A 21,889-nucleotide genomic window follows, 5' to 3' on the forward strand; every position below is an offset into this window, starting at 1 on the left:
GCAAAAACGTTGCATTAGAATTGTAGGTGTGCGTTAAGAAGGCAGCCTTATCAGTGGTGCATGAAATGCAAGGACGATGTAAGTATGTAAGTATCGTTGCATTATAATGTTTCTGTTAGCCTATCCAGTTGAAGCGACTAGAAGCTGCGCTTCTGCGTTGTTCATTAGAATATTGCGGAAATAGAGAACATCAATGCGGAGAAGATCTTGTTTACATCAAAACTGAAACCAAGGCATTCACACAGAATGCATATTTCGCACATTTTCTAGATGGACATCTATAACCGTTGCACTCGCGTCTTGCACAAAGGAGCTGCATGTTTAGAAAGCCATGAAAAATTTATGTAAGTTTAACTTTAAAAAAAAACATATATCGAGACTTTAATGGCGTGTTTTTTCCCCATCTCTGTCTTTCCTCCCTCTGTATTTAACTATGCATACATACATGATGCTGTTTTGTTTACAGTTGTTTAAGCAACTTTATTATAATTGGCTTATAAACATTATTTAAACATTATGCACTTTTAACACAGATATTCATGTTATCTTTGAATAAGTAATATTAGTAATATTAGTAATATTTTGCTTGATAAGCTTTTTAAGCCAAAAGCTTTTCTTCACCCTAGCTGAAATTCTGCATTTTAAATTTTAATATAATTAGAATTTTGATAATATTTGATCTAATTTGTATAAGTACAAAATTAGAATTTAGTTTTTCAGCCATTTTGACAGCCCTGCCTTCTGCGATACACCCCCCCCCCCCAAGTCTTAAAAACAAAACAAAACAAAAAAACAGTTTTTATGATATTTAAGGTCATTAAAATTAGTCTTAAATATCTTCAGTGGTAAAACAAACTTCCTATTTTGGGGGATTTGAAAAACATGAATTGTGATGCAAACTAATCTGATTATAAAACCTCAAAGGCTATGATTTCATTAAATGAAATCATGTTTCAAATGGTGCACTGAACTCATGTCAAAAAGATGGTATTTATGAGTTAACTGTACCTTTACACCACAATGTTGTAATTACGAGTGGGAAAAGCCTTGCTCCACTCACCAGTTGGAGCAGGAACTGCAGAAGTCCATGGGGTTGTCCTGTGGACAGTCCTGACAATGCCACCGTACACCTTGGATGGGCTCCATGCCACATATGTCACACTGAGTCAGAATTACATGAAAACATGAAGAACGAAAAAAAAATATATATATATATATATAACATATTACACATTAATTAATCAATCAGTTTATATAAAATGATTTAATTTACAAGTGTCATGCTTATTTTATTTTTTTCATGCAAGCTATAGCTTCTGACCTTTAAATCAAAACATACTCATTTAATCAAAAACAGCCTAAATGTTATTTGTGTAAGCTATTTTACTTTTTAATTTAATTCGAAGTAGGCCAAAACAGAGACATCTCGCGGTCCTTTGATGTCAAACACCAATCAATCTGCACAATGCCGCTTCAAGTCAAACACACCTTTTGCGTTGTGATCATGTGCAAGCTGCGACATCGACATAAAACGGGAACAAAAACTTTACTGACTTAAATTTTATTTGTTTACAAAACATTCATCACCGAAATGCATCTACGGTTCCCTTAACGCTGGGCTTTATACTCTCTGAAACTTATATGAACCCTGAAGGAGTGTATTTGGCACAGAAATACTCTGTCATACATCCAACTCATGTTTTTTTTTGGCCATGTTTAGCATGAGGATTCAACTCTTTAACAGCGTAAATAAGTCAGAATGCATGAAATAGCATTAGACGTTATACTTAAACTTAGAGAAGTTAAAGGGATAGTTCATTCAAAAAAGAAATTTTTGTCATCATTTACAGTCATGCCCAAAAATATGGACGCCCTTGGTAAATATGATCAAGGAAGGCTGTGAAAATTAATCTGAATTTGTTAATCCTTTTGATCTTTTATTTTTTTTTAAAAATCACAAAAATCTAACCTTTCATTGGATAATAAGATATTAAAATGGGGGAAATATCATTGTGAACTAAATGTTTTTCTCTAATACACATTGGCAACAATTAAGGACACCCCTAGAAATTCTTATGAGTAAAATAACTCTGAAGTATATTCCATTCATATTTACAATTTGGAGTATTTCAGGGTGATTATGAATATGAAAATTACCTTAATCATCCATCACAATGAGAGAAACCAAAGAATATATTTCTGATGTGCAGCAAAATATAATTGAGCTTCACAAACTAGTGAAGTGGCTCTAATAAAAGAGCTAGAGCAGTGAAAATTCCCATTTCCACCATCAGGGCAATATTTAAGAATTTCCAATCAACAGAAAATGTTACGAAACTGCCTGGAAGAGGACATGTGTCTATATCATCCTAATGCATGGTGAGAAGGAGAGTTTCAGTGGCTAAACACTCTCCAAGGACCACAGCTGGAGAATTGCAGAAGATAGTTGAGACTTGGGGTCAAACAGCACCTACATCACCACATGTTGTTCGGGAGGGTTTCAAGAAATATTCTCCTAGCTCATCCAAAAACTACATTCCAGCATATTCATTTATCAGACACGACTGGCACTTCAAATGGGACTGGCTTCTATGCTGAGATGAAACTAAAAAAAAAATAGCTTTTTAGCAGCAAACACTCAAGATGGGTTTGGTGAACACAGAGATAAAAAGTACCCCATGTGTACAATGAAATATACTGCTGTATTTTTGATGTTGTGGGCCTATGATGTTTGGATTCGAGTGGCGCCGATACAGGATGGCTGCCTCCGTGACGTGCTCTGCAGTTGTTTTTGTGTTTTTGTTAGTTTGTCCTGTCTTTAGTTATATTCCTGCAATCAGTTTCACCAGGGACGAATTGCTGGATATTCGGCAACACACATCTCCCGATATTTCACCGGTTTTCGACTATTCTGATGTTTTGCTAGACATTCTTGTCGGCGTAGCGGCTGCGCTGATCACACGCTTCAAGAGGACGCGCAGGCGGGGAAAGCGAGCGGGAGCGCTCGTGAGACTCAGAAAACGCGGATTTCGAACGCCGTTGCCTAGCATCCATCTGGCAAATCTCCGCTCTCTACCCAACAAAACGGACGAACTGCTTCTGCTCTCTCGGACAAATAAAGATTTCTCTCACTCTGCTGCTCTGTGTTTCACGGAAACTTGGCTGAATGACACCATACCGGACAGCGCGCTCCATCTGCCGGACTTTCAGCTGTTTAGAGCGGATCGCGACGCAGAATCAACGGGGAAATCGCGCGGCGGCGGGACATGCTTTTACATCAATGAACGGTGGTGTACAGATGTAACTGTGTTAAAGAAGACGTGCTGCTCAAATCTCGAAACGCTCTTCATTAACTGCAAGCCGTTCTATTCGCCGCGGGAATTTCATTCGTTCATTCTGGTTAGTGTTTACATCCCTCCTCAAGCGCACGTGAGCTCAGCTTTACAGGAACTCGCTGAGCACATCACAGAGATAGAACAACAACACCCAGACTCTGTTTTAATCATTCTTGGGGACTTTAATAAAGCCAATCTCTCCCGTGAACTGCCAAAATACAGACAGCATGTTACTTGTCCCACAAGAGACAGTAATATATTGGATCACTGTTACACAACAATAAAGGATGCATTTCACTCTGTTCCACGAGCAGCTTTGGGACGTTCTGATCACCTTCTGGTTAATCTTATACCGACCTACAGGCAGAAACTAAAATCAGCTAAACCTGTATTATGGACTGTAAAAAGATGGACTAATGAAGCAGAGCAGGATTTACAATCTTGTTTTGACCTCACTGATTGGAGTGTTTTTGAAGCTGCTTCCACCGATCTGGATGAACTCACAGAGACCGTAACATCATATATCAGTTTCTGTGAGGATATGTGTATTCCTACCAAGACTCAACTAAATTACAACAATGACAAACCGTGGTTCACTGCAAAACTCAGACAGCTCTGTCAGGCCAAAGAAGATGCTAACAGGAAGGGGGACAATGTCTTGTATAAACAGGCTAAATACACACTGGAAAAGGAGATCAGAGTGGCAAGGAGGAATTATTCTGAAAAAATAAGGACTCAGTTCACTTCGAACGACTCAGCATCGGTGTGGAAAAGTCTAAAGAAGATCACCAATTACAAGACACCACCCCCCAGCACTGTGGAGAATCAACGACTGGCAGACGATCTGAACGAGTTTTACTGCAGGTTTGAAAGAACACCCATCACCTGCCCTGAACACCTCTCCACACAACCATTCACACCAATAACAACTCCTGCAACCAACCCTGAATGCCTCTCCAAACAACCGTTCACACCATTAACAGCTCCTGCAACCCATCCTGAACACCTCTCCAATTAAGCACTCTCACCATTCACACCTCCTGCATCCCCCCTCTCCCCCACACCTGCAATACAGATCAGCGAGGATGCGGTGCGCCAGGTCTTCCGGAAGCAGAAAAGGAAAAAAGCACCAGGCCCAGATTGTGTTACACCAGCCTGTCTGAAATCCTGTGCTGACCAGCTGGCCCCCATCTTCACAAAGATCTTCACCAGATCGCTGGAGCTGTGCGAAGTCCCTTCATGCTTCAAACGCTCCACCATCATCCCCATCCCCAAGAAACCCAAAATTACAGGACTAAATGACTACAGGCCTGTGGCTTTAACATCCGTAGTGATGAAGTCATTTGAAAAACTGGTGCTGGCTCACCTGAAGGACATCACTGGACCCTTGCTGGATCCTCTTCAGTTTGCCTACAGAGCAAACAGGTCTGTGGACGATGCAGTAAACACTGGACTGCATTATGTTCTGCAACACCTAGACAGACCGGGGACCTATGTGAGGATCCTGTTTGTGGACTTCAGCTCGGCTTTTAACACGATCATGCCAAACCTCCTCATGCCCAAACTAACTCAGCTCTCCGTGCCCACCTCCGTCTGTCAGTGGATCAACAGCTTCCTGACAGACAGGCAGCAGCTAGTGAGGCTGGGAAAATACACATCCAGCACCCATACAATCAGCACCGGAGCTCCCCAGGGCTGCATTCTCTCCCCACTGCTCTTCTCCCTGTACACTAACGATTGCACATCTAAGGACCCCTCTGTCAAGCTCCTGAAGTTTGCAGATGACACCACACTCATCGGCCTCATTCAGGACGGTGACGAGTCTGCTTACAGGCAGGAGGTTAAAGAGCTGGCTGTCTGGTGCACTCTCAACAACCTGGAGCTTAACACGCTCAAAACAGTGGAGATGATCGTGGACTTCAGGAGAAACCCCCCTGCACTCCCCCCACTCACCATCATGAACAGCACTGTGACTGCAGTGGAATCATTCAGGTTCCTGGGCACCACTATCTCTCAGGACCTGAAGTGGGACATTCACATTGACTCCATTGTGAAAAAGGCCCAGCAGAGGTTGTACTTCCTTCGCCAGCTGAGGAAGTTTAACCTGCCACAGGATCTGCTGAAACAGTTCTACTCCACCATCATCGAATCCATCCTCTGCACTTCAGTAACTGTCTGGTTCAGCTCAGCTTCTAAATCTGACCTCAGAAGACTACAGAGGGTAGTCCGGACTGCTGAGCGAATCATCGGTTCAACTCTCCCATCTATTCAAGAACTGTACTTATCCAGAGTGAGCAAAAGGGCTGTTAAAATCACTCTGGACTCCTCACATCCAGCACACTCCCTCTTTGAACTGTTGCCATCTGGTCGACGCTACAGAGCACTGAGCACCAGAACGACCAGACACAGGAACAGTTTCTTCCCTCAGGCAATCCATCTTATGAACAGCTGATACACACTGAACACACTGAACACACTACACTTTATATTTATATACACATACACTTAATTTATCTAACACACATACTTAGTATACACTTACATTTTGCACATAATATACATGTACATACATAACTGCATTTTTGTAATATACCTGCCTACAATTGTCAATTTGTATATTGTCATTCCTTATCTACTTATTTGTATTTTTATATTCTTTTATTATGTGTTTTATGTTCTGTCGCTGTCATTCTGTTGTACTGCGGAGCTTCTGTCACGAAAACAAATTCCTCGTATGTGTAAACATACCTGGCAATAAAGCTCATTCTGATTCTGATTCATTCTATATTTCTGCTGGAGGTCCTGGACATCTTCTTTAGATACATGGCATCTTTGATTCTATCAAATACCAACAGATAAAAAAAAATCTAAAAGTGACTGACTCCGTTAGAAATCTTATAATGGACCATGTTTGGATCATCCAACCGTACAATAATACAGACACAAACCTCAAAAACAACACAGAAATGGGTCACTGAGCAAAACCAAGCTTCTGCTATAGCCATTGCAGTCCTCTGACCTGAACACTACGAAACATGAGAGGAGTGAACTGAAGAGGAGAAGCTGGGATTCTAAAGGGTCTGGAGTGATTCTGGATGAAGGAATGGTCTCTGATCTCTTGTCAGGTGTTCTCTAACATTATATGGGTAAATTTAGAGCTGTTTACAGCCTTCTTTGATCATATTTACCAAGGGTGTCCATATGTTTGGGCATGACTGTACTCAACCATGTTGTTTCCAAATCTGTTGGATTTTCTTCTGTGGAACATGATATTTTTAAAAATATTTTTCTCTTTTTTGTTTTTTCACAATAAAGTCAGTCATACAGGTTTGGAACAACAAGAGGGGGATTAAATGATGACCCAATTTACATTTTCAGTAATCAATGAGACATCTCAGTGGAAATATTCAGGTAAAAGTGTGTACCTTATAGCCAACATGCTGCGTGACAGCGCTCTCAGCCCGGATCTCCTGTAGTTTCTGTTTCTTGAGCTTCTTCAGCTCCAGTAGCTCCTTATACTCCGGCAGGTGCCTCAGCTCCACTGGAACCCCGTCCTCATCCTGAAACATCACAGCAGGGTCAGAACAGTACAACACTCTCCACCTCATCAGCTGTCACTGCTACAAAGGCTTATTTATACTTAGAATATAGTTTTTAGTGAAAAATCTAAACTAATCCGCAATGAGTCTGGAATATTAAACTTCAATGACCCATTGTTTTTTTGTTTTTGTTAGGATAGGTTTAGGCTACATTTCCTGACCCTGTTCTCCCATTATTTCTTGTCACAACATATACAATAATGTAGGCATAAATTTAAACAAAGCAAAACAAAAAAAATACAAATTTGACCATTCTAGTATAATCAGACACATTTTTCCAAAATAAGTATATTTGCCATGACAGATCATTTAAAAATAGTTATGTTACTGTCAGGTAGTAACGACAGAAGTTTGATGCCCGTAAGTTTATTTACTTTACTTACTATTTTGGTCACAAAGGATGTATTTATTTAATGAAAAACAGTAAAAAGTAATATTGTGAAATATTATTACAATTTAAAGCATTAATTTATCTGTTTTAAATTTTTTTATATATTTTAAATTGTAACATTTTCCTGTGATGGGAAAGCTTTATTTTAAGCATCAGTCTTTGGTGTCACATGATCCTTCTGAAATCGTCCTATTTTGTTGATTGGCGTTGATTGGCTGCTCAAGAAATATTTCAGACAATTAACAAAGTCATTTTTGTAGAACTCGTGAGATATATATACAGGGCTCCAAACAAAAAAATCGAGTAAGGAGCCATTGGCTCCTATAAGAAAAAAACTTAGGTGCCAAATGATTTTTTTAGGTGAGACAGAATAAAAATGTTTTATGCGTTTTATTTAAATTATTTATTTTACATTTTAACTTTTTAATCATACTGACGTGTTTATGTCTCATCTTTTCTTGACTTTACCAGCATTTTAATCCATCTTGTAGATGACCTGGGAATGAAGGTTCACTTAAAGTGGGAGCTAAATGTCTTTTCCAGCTTGAAACATACAGTCATGCGTTGTTTATTACACAAAATCTGTACCAATATCATGGACCATAAGCATCACTTGGCCCCTGAGTATAGTTTGGGGTCCTCCTCAATGCATCCTGTAAATGTTGTCACTCTCTTAAAAATAAAGGTGCTTCATGATACCATAGAAAAAACTTTTTTTCCTGTCTAAATGGTTTCATAAAGAACCTTTAACATTTGAAGACAATAACAGATTATGAAAAGGTCAGAAAGAGATTGTTCTTCAAAGAGCCTTTGACTGAATGGTTCTTTGTGGAACCACAATTGTTTTGTGAAGAACCTTTTAAGCTCCTTTATTTTTAAGAGTGCATGTCTTTCACACTTTCAGTCTGTTTTTATTAATTAGTAAAATTAAATTTTATAGGAGGAGTTGAATCATGTAGACAACAGGTTAAGTAAAAATATAAAAATTCAATAGCTCATAAATATAGCAAAATGCTCCTCTTTATAGTTATTTTTCTAGCTGACTGATGAGCTTATGGACACCGAAAGGTTACTGAGGTTAATATTACGTTGCAATGTTTACAAGCTTTACACGTTTTCCGCAGTTTGAAAGTGTTTTACTGTAGAATCTCTTATAAAATAGCCTACCGTTTGATGTTAATTCATGTTCATTATGTACTCTAGTAGTAAAGAGCAAGGTATGATAGGTTTACGTGCTGCTTGAACTGAGGCACTACTCGCGTAGTTCACACAGTGTTGCCAGATTGGATGGACGATTTCCAGCCCAAAAGCTCACAAAAACCCGCCCACTCCAACAAAAAACCGCCCAAAACTTTAACTAACAAAATAATGTGATACAACATGTCAGTCAAAGGTGTTAAGAGCCATTTTAACTCCTTAAAACTAAATAATAAATAATAACGTTAGATAAATTTCCCATGGATCAAATGCTACATTAAATTACCGAATATGATTAAAATAGGTTATGCAAGCAGTCACCGTCAAAACATTTTATTGATTTACAATTGATTTACCGATACCCTCGAAAAAACAAATGCATCATTTTCAATGTCAACAGTCAGAATTTAAATGCATAAGTGTCCAATATAAGTGATAGGAAAAAGCAACGTAATTACGTATTTCACACTTGTTTATGCACACATATAACAGTCAAAACTGTGTTGTCATTCATTGATAAATACTGTATGAAAATTAACAACAACAATAATAATCGCCATCCGAATCCATGAGTTTATCACTGAGGTGGTATGTAAATTTATTTTCACAGCGGTCCACATGAGAAACAATACCGCCCTATAGGGGCTTTAGTCTTTTGTGAAGTTCATATTGTAGAACATTACATTTGCACAGTCAAAACTAAGAAGATATACCAATCTGTACTGTTTAAAAGATAAAAGACAAGATCGTTTAGATATAGATTAGATATAAATAGATTATGTTATAAATTAAATAATTTAACTGTGCACTATTTTAGGAGTTGCAGTAATATTAGAGTCTTGGTGTCATCTTTCCCTCAACAGGTGTAATTCACGTTTTGAGTGTTAAAACACTCTCCCACTCTTTACCATCCATGTAACATATATTAAGGCATTATGATCACTCATACAGTTCATACATTTAAAATTAGATCCGTTATTGCTCATGAATCATCACGTGTGTCTGTAGATCACTAGTGATTGGCTAAAAGTACGACCGCGACGTCCTCATCAGCATCAGCACCTCTGCACTGCAGTTTATAACAACATGATGACTGTTCGGATGCAGTATATGCACACTTGTTTGTTAGCCAATTAGCCTATACAATTTATATTTTTGAAAACCGCCAAACTGACCCCAAACCAGCCCAAATTTTGTCCACCCGCCCAAGACAATTTTTACCCGCACAATCAAATTCAAAACCGCCCAATTGGGCGGGAAGCCACCCAATCTGGCAACACTGCGTTCACATGTCGAGTCTTTTGCGCGCTCAAGTTCGTTATTTCAAATGTAGGCGCGCAGTATGCGTGCGTGCTCATAATGGAAGCGACGCGCCTAGCGTTTTCCACGCGTTTTTAGGCGCGATATGGCAACGGCCCCTTAAAGAGCACCAAAACTGTATTTATTGTTTTGATTTTGTTATGAATTTGGAATAATTTTAAAGCTGATACTTTGTAAATTATAAAGTAACAAAGCACAAAGCTTTTTGCGATTACTGCACGGCAAGTGCACTTCAAATAATGAAGTTCATGCATTAACAGAACACAGCATGGACTGAGATCTTGTTAAGAAGAAGCCTTATGATTATAAATGAGAACTGTTAACGATATTGCCAATATCCACACAGATGACAGCTTTACCTGTTGTAGTTTGTTCAAGTTATGAACGAAATAGAAGCTATTTTTCTGCACTCTCTCTTCAAGTCTCCATCATTTCTCTCTCTCGCGCGTTTATCAGGTGTGTGTCAGCGCTGCTGCGCGGCAGATGAGGACTGTTTAAAACTCTTTTTCCCATATATATATATATATATATATATATATATATATTTTTTTTTTTTTTCAGGTTTCTTTGATGAATAGAGAGTTCAAAAGAACAGTATTTGAAATTAAAACCTTTCATGACATTATAAATGTCAATTTTGATCAACTGAATGCATCCATTCTGAATAAAAAAAATATGTTGTCATTTTATTACTGCACGCAGTATTATGTATGATCACTACAATAATGCAATGGGATAATTACAATTAAAATGGGTTTAGATTATTGACAGGAAAATCTCAATTTCTAATATTTACATGCAGGCTTTACATACGGCTTGTGATGTCATGATCTGAAGTAACTATTTTTGGTGCATGTAAGGTTCACTGATGCTTGGCAACACGTGACTGGTTATGTTCTCTGCAGGGTCCGCTGACCGGTGTTGCATAAAGGTTACATATCAGAAGCAAAGAAAATGTCAACCACTACAGTCAGTTCACAGTCGCTCAACACACAGTTCAGCTGAGGAGACTCAAACATTGAGTCGTCTCTAATGATTTTGGCAGCGGTGTCTGTCAAAAGGCAGCTCATCATTATCAAATGATCATACATCAAGCAAATCCCAACTGTGGAAATGCCAGTTTGCAGTCTTTAATGGATTTTCTGTTTGAGAAAGGCCGTCAAATGTTTGCTTGAGGGGAATAAAGGAAGTCGCTATGATGAAATAAAATGGCTTTCAAGAAGCAGTAAGAATTTTTCATCAGTTGCTTTCAGGTATTTTTTTTTTTTCAGTTTTCAGTTTCTAAATCATTTTGCTTGAATATGATCTGATATGATATCTTGTTCAATCATTTATGCATTTCTCTGATGATTAGTGACCCGATCAATAACAGCCCAGATTTAACTGAAACTGAACTGTGAGATCTTAACCAGGACTGACCGAATCATCTGCTCCATTATCCTGGAAGCTGTTGAAGAAGTGTGAACGTTCGTCTTCGTCATCCATGTAGACGGGCGGCTCGTATGAGGTGAGGAACGTCGAGGGCTTGTACAGGTGTTTATTGAGGTGGTGCTGTCGCTTACTGGAGGCCTGCAATTACAAACAACATGTTCGGTTAATAAATATGCACTGATGAAGCATTTTAAATAACTAATAGTGATGCCTTAATATATTCATTCACACATATACAATACAGTTCAAAACTTTCGGGTCAGTGAGATAAAAAAAAAAAAAAACATTTCTACAGAGCCTGAAATAAAGTGGATCATGGTTTCCACCAAATTATTGCACAACTGTTATTAACTGACAATAACAAAAAATGTTACTTGAGCAGCAAATCAGCATTATAATGATTTCTGAAGGATCAGTAATGATTTTCAGCTATGCATCTCGGAAATAAATTACATTTGAAAATATATCAAAACAGAAAAAAGATGTTTTAAATGTAACAACATTTCACAATATTACTATTTGTACTGTATTTCTGAAATAAATAAATAAATAAATAAATAAATAAATAGATAAATAAATAGATATATATAAATATATATATATATATATATATATATATATATATATATATATATATATATAATTCAGTTTTATTTTTTTTGACTGCCCTACAGGTTATATGTATATTTCAAAAGTAGTGTATGGTTATAATGTATATTATATTACATTATATTATACATTTAAAAAGACCAATTTACCTTTTTACTGTACATGCACACATTGGGTGTTCTGCCCGGTACTGGAATACCAGCTTTTGTCAATTTAATGAAATATTTCTGTACCCTGCTCGCAACCTGTGAAGTAGAGGAACAAAATCTTAGTATACAAAAAAGCTAGCTCTAAATTCAGTTTATTAATCTTTCCTACCACAGCTTTTAGATGTTAAGACTCTTGTCCCATTAGTGAAGAAACATCTTTAAATAATAGAGAGCCTCCATTAAAAGAGGCTGTAAGGATGTTAATTGCCTGACTGATTTAGTGAGCTGTGAAAATGTGACTAGAGATCTCGATGCCCATCAACGTGGAAAGAAGATCAGCTTCAGAGAGGGTGACTGTGTAGAGCGGGGCCTGAAGACGCACCTGTTTGGCAGTCCTGTTGCCAAGTTCATCAGCGATCTTCTGCCAGCGTTTAGACTCAACCTCCTCTGGTGGAAACTTCAAGAGTAGCTGCTCCAACTTTTTCTAAAAGTTTCACATACAAGCTGTGATGAGCAGACAGCCAAACCTTACAGATCAAGAGCTACACAAAATAGTAAAATGTACATTCTATTGCTTCATTGCACTAATTTTAATGGAGAAGTAGCTTTTTAAGAGTGGTACAAGTGTTCGCCATTAAACTTTTCTCAGATGTTTGTTCATAAAAGGCTCCAAGTTCATGGCCACTAAGAGCTCTTGGCCAGTTCATACCTGCTCCTCAATGGTCCACAGCTGGTTGAAGGTGTCAGGTTTGTTCTGGTCGCACAGCCTCCCTCTGATCATCTGCACAAACATCATTCAGAAAACGTTAGCATCAGCACACAGTTCAAAACCATACATGGACATTAACTTTTGAGCGTTCAGTGCACCGGCGTCCAGGTGCGGGTTAACAGGTTAAATGTGAAAAAGGAAAATCTAGAAGCTTTTACAAAATATAGGGGTACACGATAAACATAGGCCGATAATTAATGTGCATGTCATCAGTAAAGCCGGTTCTCTAATCAGCGGTAAATTCCATCAGGTGTGTGATTTCACATAGAGCAGCTGTTACTACACAGAGCCGTTGTTAACTGACAAGCTGCGCAAATTCACGTTCATTATCAGGGTGGAATTGCGCAGCTTGTAGCTTTTAGCACAAAACCTTACACAAAGCACAAGCCTGATTTGTGAGCTGTATGTGAGGTGGCCTCGCACCAGGTTCACACATAGGCCTACTCCATTTGCAGTGCGTAAGTGGTACAGAAGCATAGAAAACATGGACGTAGTGTCTGTGACATCACCCATAGATTTCTGAAGACCATTTTTGAAGCCTAAAGTGGGCAGAGCTGGCCGTCACCATCTTGGAAACATGTCTCCGTGCGTCATTCCTAAATAATCGAAAATGGGCAAAGAGGCGGGACGTGGGTGGAGCTGGTAGCTAAACCATGCTCGCCTAGTTTGACGGTAGTAAAAGCAGCTGCAAACCACCGGTCACTGAAGTGGCCACACTCTTAATTATGCAGAACTTTATAATTTAAATGGATGAGTTATAAAAAAAAAATGTACCCCCCTCAATCATTTCATTTTTTTCCTGCTGTTAAGTTGGGCATTTAACATGCGGGATGTGATGTAGAGACTTTGAAATTGTCTTCATTTTTTTTTTTTATACTGTTAATGCTGGATGCTGGTTCATCAAAACCAAGATGGCGGCGCGTCCACACGCAGCGGCTTCTCTCTGTCCCGACAGAACGGTGTTTTCGTGTTTTTTGTCTTGTGAGTCGCAGTGTTTTTGTACGTCGTCGTCGCGTCTACCTGCCTGTAAGCACAAATACAGTCGTGAGTTTCTGCTCGCTGTCGGCAGAACCGCATTTTTATAGTTAAACTCCGCGCATGCGGAGCAGCTGCGGGATCTCAGTCTGCTACGGAGGCCTTCACCATCACCACTACTTCATCTCGCCCACAGCGGAGGAGCCAGAAGCGGTGTGAGAGGAAGCAGAAGAGGGGTAAGCGCGGAGGTATCCGGGCTAGGCTAACAGCTAACCCACACAAGCCATCTATCCCCACCATCGTACTGGCTAACGTACACTCGTTGGACAATAAACTGGACTACATTCGATTACTACGCTCAACTCAGAGGACTGTAAAAGACTGTTGTGTTTTTGTGTTCATGGAAACATGGCTCAGCAACAGCGTTCCAGACTGCGCTATTCAGCTCAACCAGCTGACGTGCTATCGAGCGGACAGAGCTCTCGTCGCGGGAGGAAAAACCCGCGGCGGTGGGCTTTGTGTTTACATCAATGACGCGTGGTGCCTCGATACTGTTGTGATCTGCAAACACTGCTCACCCCTGGTGGAGTTTATGATTATTAAGTGCCGGCCGTTCTATCTGCTGAGGGAATATACTGCTATACTGCTCATTTCGGTGTACATTCCCCCATTCAACATCATCAGCAACAGGAACGACGCACTAAATGAACTGTACCAGCACCTCAGTGAGCAGCAGACAGCACACCCCGATGCTTTTCTCATCATAGCTGGGGATTTCAATCATGCTGACCTAAAGAGTGTGTTTCCAAAAATACACCAACACATTAACTTTCCATCACGAGGTAATAACATTTTGGACTTTGTTTACACCACACAGAGAGGAGCTTACAAAGCCCTCCCCCTCCCCCACCTCGGAGCCTGAGACCACATCACTGTCATGCTAATGCCTGCATACAGACCGCTCATTAAAGTCGCCTAACCAGTTTACAAACAGATTAAAGTGTGGCCAGAAGGATCGTCAGAGGTTCTTCAAGACTGCTTCAACACAACTGACTGGGACATGTTTAAGCAGGCTCCAGAGGTACTCAAAGACTGTCACTGCCTACATCAACAAGTGTATTGATGATGTAATGGTCACAAAAACCATCACTGTCCGGGCCAACCAGAAGCCATGGATGACAGGGGAGGTCTACAGACTCCTGAAGACACGGAACACTGCCTTCAGAGCTGGAGATGAGGTGGGCCTGAGAACAGCTAGGGCCAACCTGTCCCGTGGCATCAGAGAGGCTAAGAGACAACACTCCAGGAGGATAGCTCATCAATTCTGCGACAGCAGAGACACTAGGAACCTGTGGCAGGGGATACAGACCATTACGGACTACAAGCCCCCACCACGGACCTGTGACAACAATATCTCTCTGCTGAACGAGCTGAACACCTTCTTCGCACGCTTTGAGCAACAAAACAGCACCACTGCACAGAAGACTCCACCTCCTCCCGGCGACCAGGTGATGACGCTGACCTCAGACAGCGTGAGGAGATCCTTCAGCAGGATCAATGCACGCAAAGCTCCGGGTCCTGACAACATCCCTGGGCGTGTACTGAAAGACTGTGCAGCAGAACTCACTGATGTCTTCACAGACATTTTCAACATATTACTGAGTCAGGCTGTTGTTCCCACATGTTTCAAAACTACCACCATCATTCCAGTTCCAAAGAAGCCATCTCCATCCTGTTTCAATGACTACCATCCTGTTGCACTTACCCCCATCCTCATGAAGTGCTTTAAACGGCTAGTCATGCACCACATCAAGTCTGCCCCCCCCCCTCCCTGGACCCCTTCCAGTTTACATATCGGTCCAACCGGTCGACCGATGATGCCATCGCCACTACCGTCCACTCAGCACTCACACATCTGGACAAAAAGGACTCATATGTCAAAATGCTGTTCATAGACTTCAGTTCAGCATTCAACACAATCATCCCTCAACAGCTAATTTACAAACTGATTCAGCTGGGGCTCAACACTTTGCTGTGCAACTGGCTGTTGGACTTTCGACTGGAAGACCTCAGGCAGTACAGGTCGGCAGCAACACATCCAGCACCATCACACTGAACACTGGGGCCCCCCAAGGATGTGTGCTGAGCCCCCTCCTCTTCACTCTGCTGACCAATGACTGCACACAATCACACAACTCCAACCTCTTTATTAAGTTTGCATATGACACGACTGTGGTGGGTCTCATTAGCAACAAAGATGAGACAAACTACAGGAGTGAGGTGAGCCGCCTGGCCAAGTTTTGCAGTGACAACAATCTCTCTCTGAACGTGGAGAAGACAAAAGAGATTGTTGTAGACTTCAGGAGAGCACACACTCTGAACATCAACGGTGCGACTGTGGAGAGAGTGAGCAGCACCAAGTTCCTGGGTGTGCACATCAAAGAGGACCTCTCCTGGACTGAAAACACTGCAGCACTGGCCAAGAAATCACAACAGCGTCTCTACTTCCTCCCCAAACTGAGAAGAGCCAGAGCCCCGGCCCCCATCATGTACACCTTCTACAGAGGCACCATCGAGAGCATCCTGACAAGCTGCGTCACTGTGTGGTATGGCGCCTGCAACGCGTCCTGCCGAAAGACTCTGCAACGCATAGTGAGAGCAGCTGAGAAGATCATTGGTGTCTCTCTCCCCTCCCTCCAGGACATTTATGGAACACATCTCACCCGCAAAGCCCTCTGCATCACAGGTGATCCCACTCACCCATCACACAGCTTCTTCAGCCTGCTACCATCAGGGAGGAGACTGCGGAGTCTCCAGGCCAGGACCAGCAGACTGAAGGACAGCTTCATCCACCAGGCTGTCAGGAAGCTGAACTCCCTCCCGAACTTGCCCCCCCCCCCCTCCCCTCTTCTGCCCCAGGCACCACTGAACTATGAACCCCCCACCCCCCCCCCCCCCCAGGCCGCCCCACACTAATTATATGATGGCATGCACTAGTCACTTTGTGCAGCATTGGTCTGCTCACTACCTCATTCAGCATGAACTGACGTCATTCCACTACCTCAACAGTCAGTTAAACAAAACTGCTCTTGAGCCCTTTGTCACTTGTCACTAATCAAACTTAAGATATTTTTAATAAGGGATTTTTTTTGCACTAAAAATCTTTTATCTTCACTGTTGTTCACTTCATTGATTTGCACTCTATCTGACATTTACCTTGCACTGCTTTATTTAACTATTTTTAATTTTATTATATGCCTTTTTTCTTACATTTCCTTATTGTATAGTTGTATCTACATTTTATATTTGATCTAGATTTTTTAGGCTTTAATGTTTAATGTTGTAGTGCTGTGTAGCATGTGAAACTCCAGCCTCAATTGTAGAGGGGAGTTGGTACTGTTTTTAGTACAATCTTTGTTTTAAACTCTTAAACCTATTTAAGAAACAAACATGAACAAACATACTGCGGTAGAAAAAAAGATAAATATTCTATATAATATATGCAACATCACACGAACAAGAGTGATGTTTTCCAGACTTTCAGCATGATTGCAAATGTGATACTGATTTTATACAACTTTAGTTCAATAAACAATTAGTAATAACTTACATTTTAGACACATTATTGATGTTTTTGCTCCATTAATTCTAAGCAAAGCCACAGCAGAACAGTCATGCATCTCCGAGCAACACACAACAGACTTTTGTTACTGAATGATTCAGCATTTTTGAATAAGTCAATGATTCAGTGAGACATTCGTAAAGACAGTCACTTGCTTCATTTATTGAATGAATCAGCTGTTTGAACAAATCCAAATCGGTTGAGTCAATGGTTCACTCATTAATGACTTGCCACCACCTACTGATGGCCAATTTCATATTTAAAAGTAGCATTGCATTTTTTTTACATTTCATATTTGTATGTCAAAAAATAACATTATGCATTTGCAATTTTAAGTAAATGAATTTATGGAACCTCTTATCTTCATTAAACAGTCAGGGTAAATACATTTAAATGGCAGTTTTGATGCAGCTTCTGTGTTTCCTCTGCAGTGGAAAGATGGAGTTTGTTACTCATTTCAACTGAATAATAACCATTCAGAGTCTTCTTATTCTAACTTAAAAGTATTGATCAAATTTCAGAATTTGACGTAAATGGTGACATACATGTACATTTAATCAGGTTAGGAAAATATTGTTCTTCATAAAGTTATAAAGTGTAACAGCAATCAATTTAAGGCAAATATAACAAATATGCTGATTAAAGTAATACCTGATAGAGCACTGATGAGACCATTGCTTCAGAATGAATTACATTTGCGCAAACATTTTCCCCAGACATGTAATTTTTTTAATCGGACAAGTGAATGGCTGAATGGCTCAAAGGACAAAAACATGTTAAAGCTTAATGTCAAGCCTGTATATATATATACACACACACACACACTATATCAAAAGGAGGGCAAGGTTTCTCCCACTAGTTTACATCGATACCATCTTTTCACTACATGTGCTGCATACATGAACATACTGAACAAGAGAGATGGGATGAACTGACTGGTGTGAAACTGCAGGTAAAAAGATATATTGTCTGAATAAAGCACCTCTATAAAACAGAGGCCCAGAGACACACTGTGTTTTAATAGTTATTTGTGTTCAGCAAAATTCAGCATGCTTGCAGTGCATTTTTCTGTTGAAATGTTACAGCAGAATGAATATGGATGGAGAAATTGTGCTCTCAGGGAAGATGTTGTGTATGCAGAGCACATCCGAGTTCATGTCCTAGGGCTCAAGCACATATATAACTAGAAACAATGTCAATTTAAGTTCTAGGTCTTGATCTTATTATGTATTGGATGCAGTGGTGTGTGATGAAACATGGTGAAATCATAGGTCATAGGGAAAAAATGAGCAAAGCATAAAGGAGAATCTGTAACCCCATGTTTTCCTCAAACCACAACATGCAGGTTCATACTATGTGATATGATACAACTTTATCATCAGACAAGGTCTGAAATTTGTCTTGTGTTACAGCAGGTTCACTCACAATTACAAAACCTTATAACATGGACAAAAGACAGACAAACCTTTTAGTCACAAAAGAAAGAAAAAAAATATATATTAGTGCCGGGCAATGATTATTATTATTAATTTATCGTAATTTAAATTGCATGATTGTCTGCGATTAATCGCAATTCATCACATTCTTATGCACACAACTAATAATGGATTCAAAAGTAGTGTATTGTGCCGTTTTTTTTCATTTAAAAGTACTGCTATATGAACAAAAGTGCAATAACATCTGTAACCCTGGACCACAAAACCAGTCTTAAGTCACTGAGGTATATTTTAAGCAATAGCCATACACTGTATGGGTCAAAATTATCCATTATTTTTTTATGCCAAAAATCATTATGATATTAAAAGTAAAGATCATGTTCCATGAAGATATTTTGTAAATTTCCTACTGTATATATATAAAAACTGAATTTTAGATTTTTAATATGAATTGCTAAGAATTCATTAGGACAGTTTCAAAGGCGATTTTCTCAGTACCGTATTTTCCGGACTATAAGTCACACTTTTTTTCATAGTTTGACTGGTCCTGCGACTTACAGTCAGGTGCGACTTATTTATCAAAATTTATTTGACATGAACCAAGAGAAATGAACCAAGAGAAATGAACCAATAGAAAACATTACCGTCTACAGCCGCGAGAGGGCGCTCTTATGCTGCTCAGTGCTCCTGTAGCCTACACTGAAGACATAGAGCGCCCTCTCGCGGCTGGAGACGGTAATGTTTTCTCTTGGTTCTTGGTTCTAAATAAATGCGATTTATAGTCTAGTGCGACTTATATGTTTTTTTTCCTCATCATGACGTATTTTTGGACTGATGCGACTTATACTCAGAATACGGTATTTAGATTTTTTTGCACCCTCAGATTCCAGATATTCAAATAGTTGTATATCCACCAAATATTGTCCGATCATAAACCATACATCAATAGAAAGCTTATTTATTCAGCTTTCAGATGATGTATAAATCTCAAAAGCGATAGATGTGTACAGCAATATATTGTGAGAGGCCCTTGTGTTGCTGCTTCCCTTACGACTCAAAATAATAAACCACAAAGTTAACAAAACTATGCACCCCACTGTGTTGAACGAGAGCGATTCTCTGCTGTCTTCACGTGCTCTAGTCCTCCACATTAGTTCCTATTTCCCATTTATGAAGTCATGATTACGAGCTCTTTGCATTTTTTTCTGTTAAAAATAACAGTGGACAGTGGTTTGTGAATGCTGATGCTTAGCCTAAGATTGTTAAGATTGTTCTTAAGACAAAACCTAAGAAGAATTCAAATTCTTGAAAAGAATCTTCTTAAAATTCATCGTAAATAACTTCTTAAATTTAGGACAGCCCCAGAATTGTCTTAAATCCCAAATAATTGGGTTATTTCAAATAAATTGTTATATTTAAGCATTACAACAACAGCTACATATAATGATAAATAATACATAGTAGGACTAGGGATGTGCACGAGTGGACAGCGATGACTGAATGTAAACATGATCACTCATGATTAGCCTGTGTGTGACTGTGACTATGCTTTTTGCTGACTTCAAAACTCATTAGCAACTCTAAAACGAGTCAGATAGGGAGCTTTAATTGAACACCGTTAATTTTAACTTATAAATGCATAACCTTTGGCAGTATTCAGCACATATGAATGCGCAGGACGCATTTGCTGTAGAAGCGGACTCACATACCCGGAAGCGTTCATTCAGATGAGAGCCCAAAAACACGGCACAAAAATGAATGAAACATATCGATATAGCTTAAGACAGGCTATTTTAAAAGTAACTGTTCAAAAACAGGCCATATTAAAACGAAGCTGAAGCTGAGAGTAATCTACAGGAAGCGCAAAAAGACAACAGTGTGAGTTTAGCAGTGCGTCATGTATTCGTTTAGATATCGGCTGTTATTTTCTTCTTAAGAAAATTTTTTAGATGTTCTTAAGACTATATTTGAGAACTTAAGAATTTTTCAAGAATTGCACTTAAGAACATCCTTACAAACTTCGTGGAATTTATCTTAAGATTTATTTCTTAAGAAGATTTTCATGAATCTGGCCCCAGGTCTTTAGAAATTGAGATACTTAGTCCATTTCAGTTTTTTTTTTTTAAATGTATTAATATATATTTAAAAAAATACTTAAGCAATAAACATTTTGTTAGAACCACTAGTAATTTGTAGTTTATTTTGTTTAGTTTTCTAATCTTTTTTTTTTCTACAGAATCGTGATCTCCAATTTTTACACATTTTCAAAACTCCAGTACAGATTTTATTTTGTGTAACTTGTTCAGCTCTAGTACAGCTTGGTCTACAAAGGAGTATTTTAACCTAATTCTAGTCTAATTCTAATTCTAATAATACTAGTCAAGACGTCTGTAAATGGTGACAGAATACAAATGACGGTAAGTACAAAGACTTGATCTGAGTTTACCTGAGTTCTGCTACTGGACATGCTGTGTTCTGGACCATCACTTGATGGCAGGGAGGAGGAGTAGATTGATGAGCAGTCACCCTCCTTCTTGGAATCCACAGGACTTTTTGGTCGAGCAGGCAACCCCACTACAGAAAGACAGTAAGTGTTTTAATTTTGGCATATCTCTGGTCTATGAACATGCCACTGAATACACATACATAAGGAACACTGTCCTGTAACGAAAGGGTCCAGTATTTCTTTTTTAAAATATACCATTTATTAAATTTTAAGCATTCATTTGTGGTATTATGAAGGAGTGTCCATGAAAAAGAAAAGGTTAAATCTTTTAAATGTACTCTTTGTATTTATGGTATCACATGGGAAATATTTTTATATTATATATATATATATCATGGCTCCAAACTGCGACTAAAACGGTCGCATTTGCGACCATAAATATTAAAATGCGAGTGAAGTTTTTGCTGAGGTCGCCACTGGCGACTAGGCCTATGTATTTACATGTTATCTCTTAAAAAATTGCATGTAATGCCTTTTTTCCTGATTGTTTTGCATTCACATCTTTTGTTATGTTCGCGCATTGAGAGAATGCGCATCGAAGTTTTAGTGG

General features: G+C 39.2%; 1 protein-coding gene across 2 annotated transcripts in view; it reads right to left on the bottom strand.

Annotated features, from left to right (window-relative positions):
* LOC132155175 (ZZ-type zinc finger-containing protein 3-like) overlaps window positions 1-21,889 on the bottom strand; it is a 59,011-nt gene that overhangs the window by 5,421 nt on the left and 31,701 nt on the right. For both annotated transcript variants that reach the window (XM_059564032.1, XM_059564033.1), the window contains exons 5-11: window positions 21,280-21,407; window positions 12,741-12,812; window positions 12,414-12,515; window positions 12,032-12,127; window positions 11,262-11,411; window positions 6,761-6,895; window positions 1,061-1,161 (exon numbers count right to left, since the gene is read on the bottom strand). In XM_059564032.1, coding sequence (XP_059420015.1) covers window positions 1,061-1,161; window positions 6,761-6,895; window positions 11,262-11,411; window positions 12,032-12,127; window positions 12,414-12,515; window positions 12,741-12,812; window positions 21,280-21,407 — 784 coding nt within the window. The remainder of the gene's footprint in view (window positions 1-1,060; window positions 1,162-6,760; window positions 6,896-11,261; window positions 11,412-12,031; window positions 12,128-12,413; window positions 12,516-12,740; window positions 12,813-21,279; window positions 21,408-21,889) is intronic.

The sequence above is a fragment of the Carassius carassius genome, chromosome 12 (genome assembly GCF_963082965.1).
Source record: "Carassius carassius chromosome 12, fCarCar2.1, whole genome shotgun sequence".
Classification (NCBI taxonomy): Eukaryota; Metazoa; Chordata; class Actinopteri; order Cypriniformes; family Cyprinidae; genus Carassius; species Carassius carassius.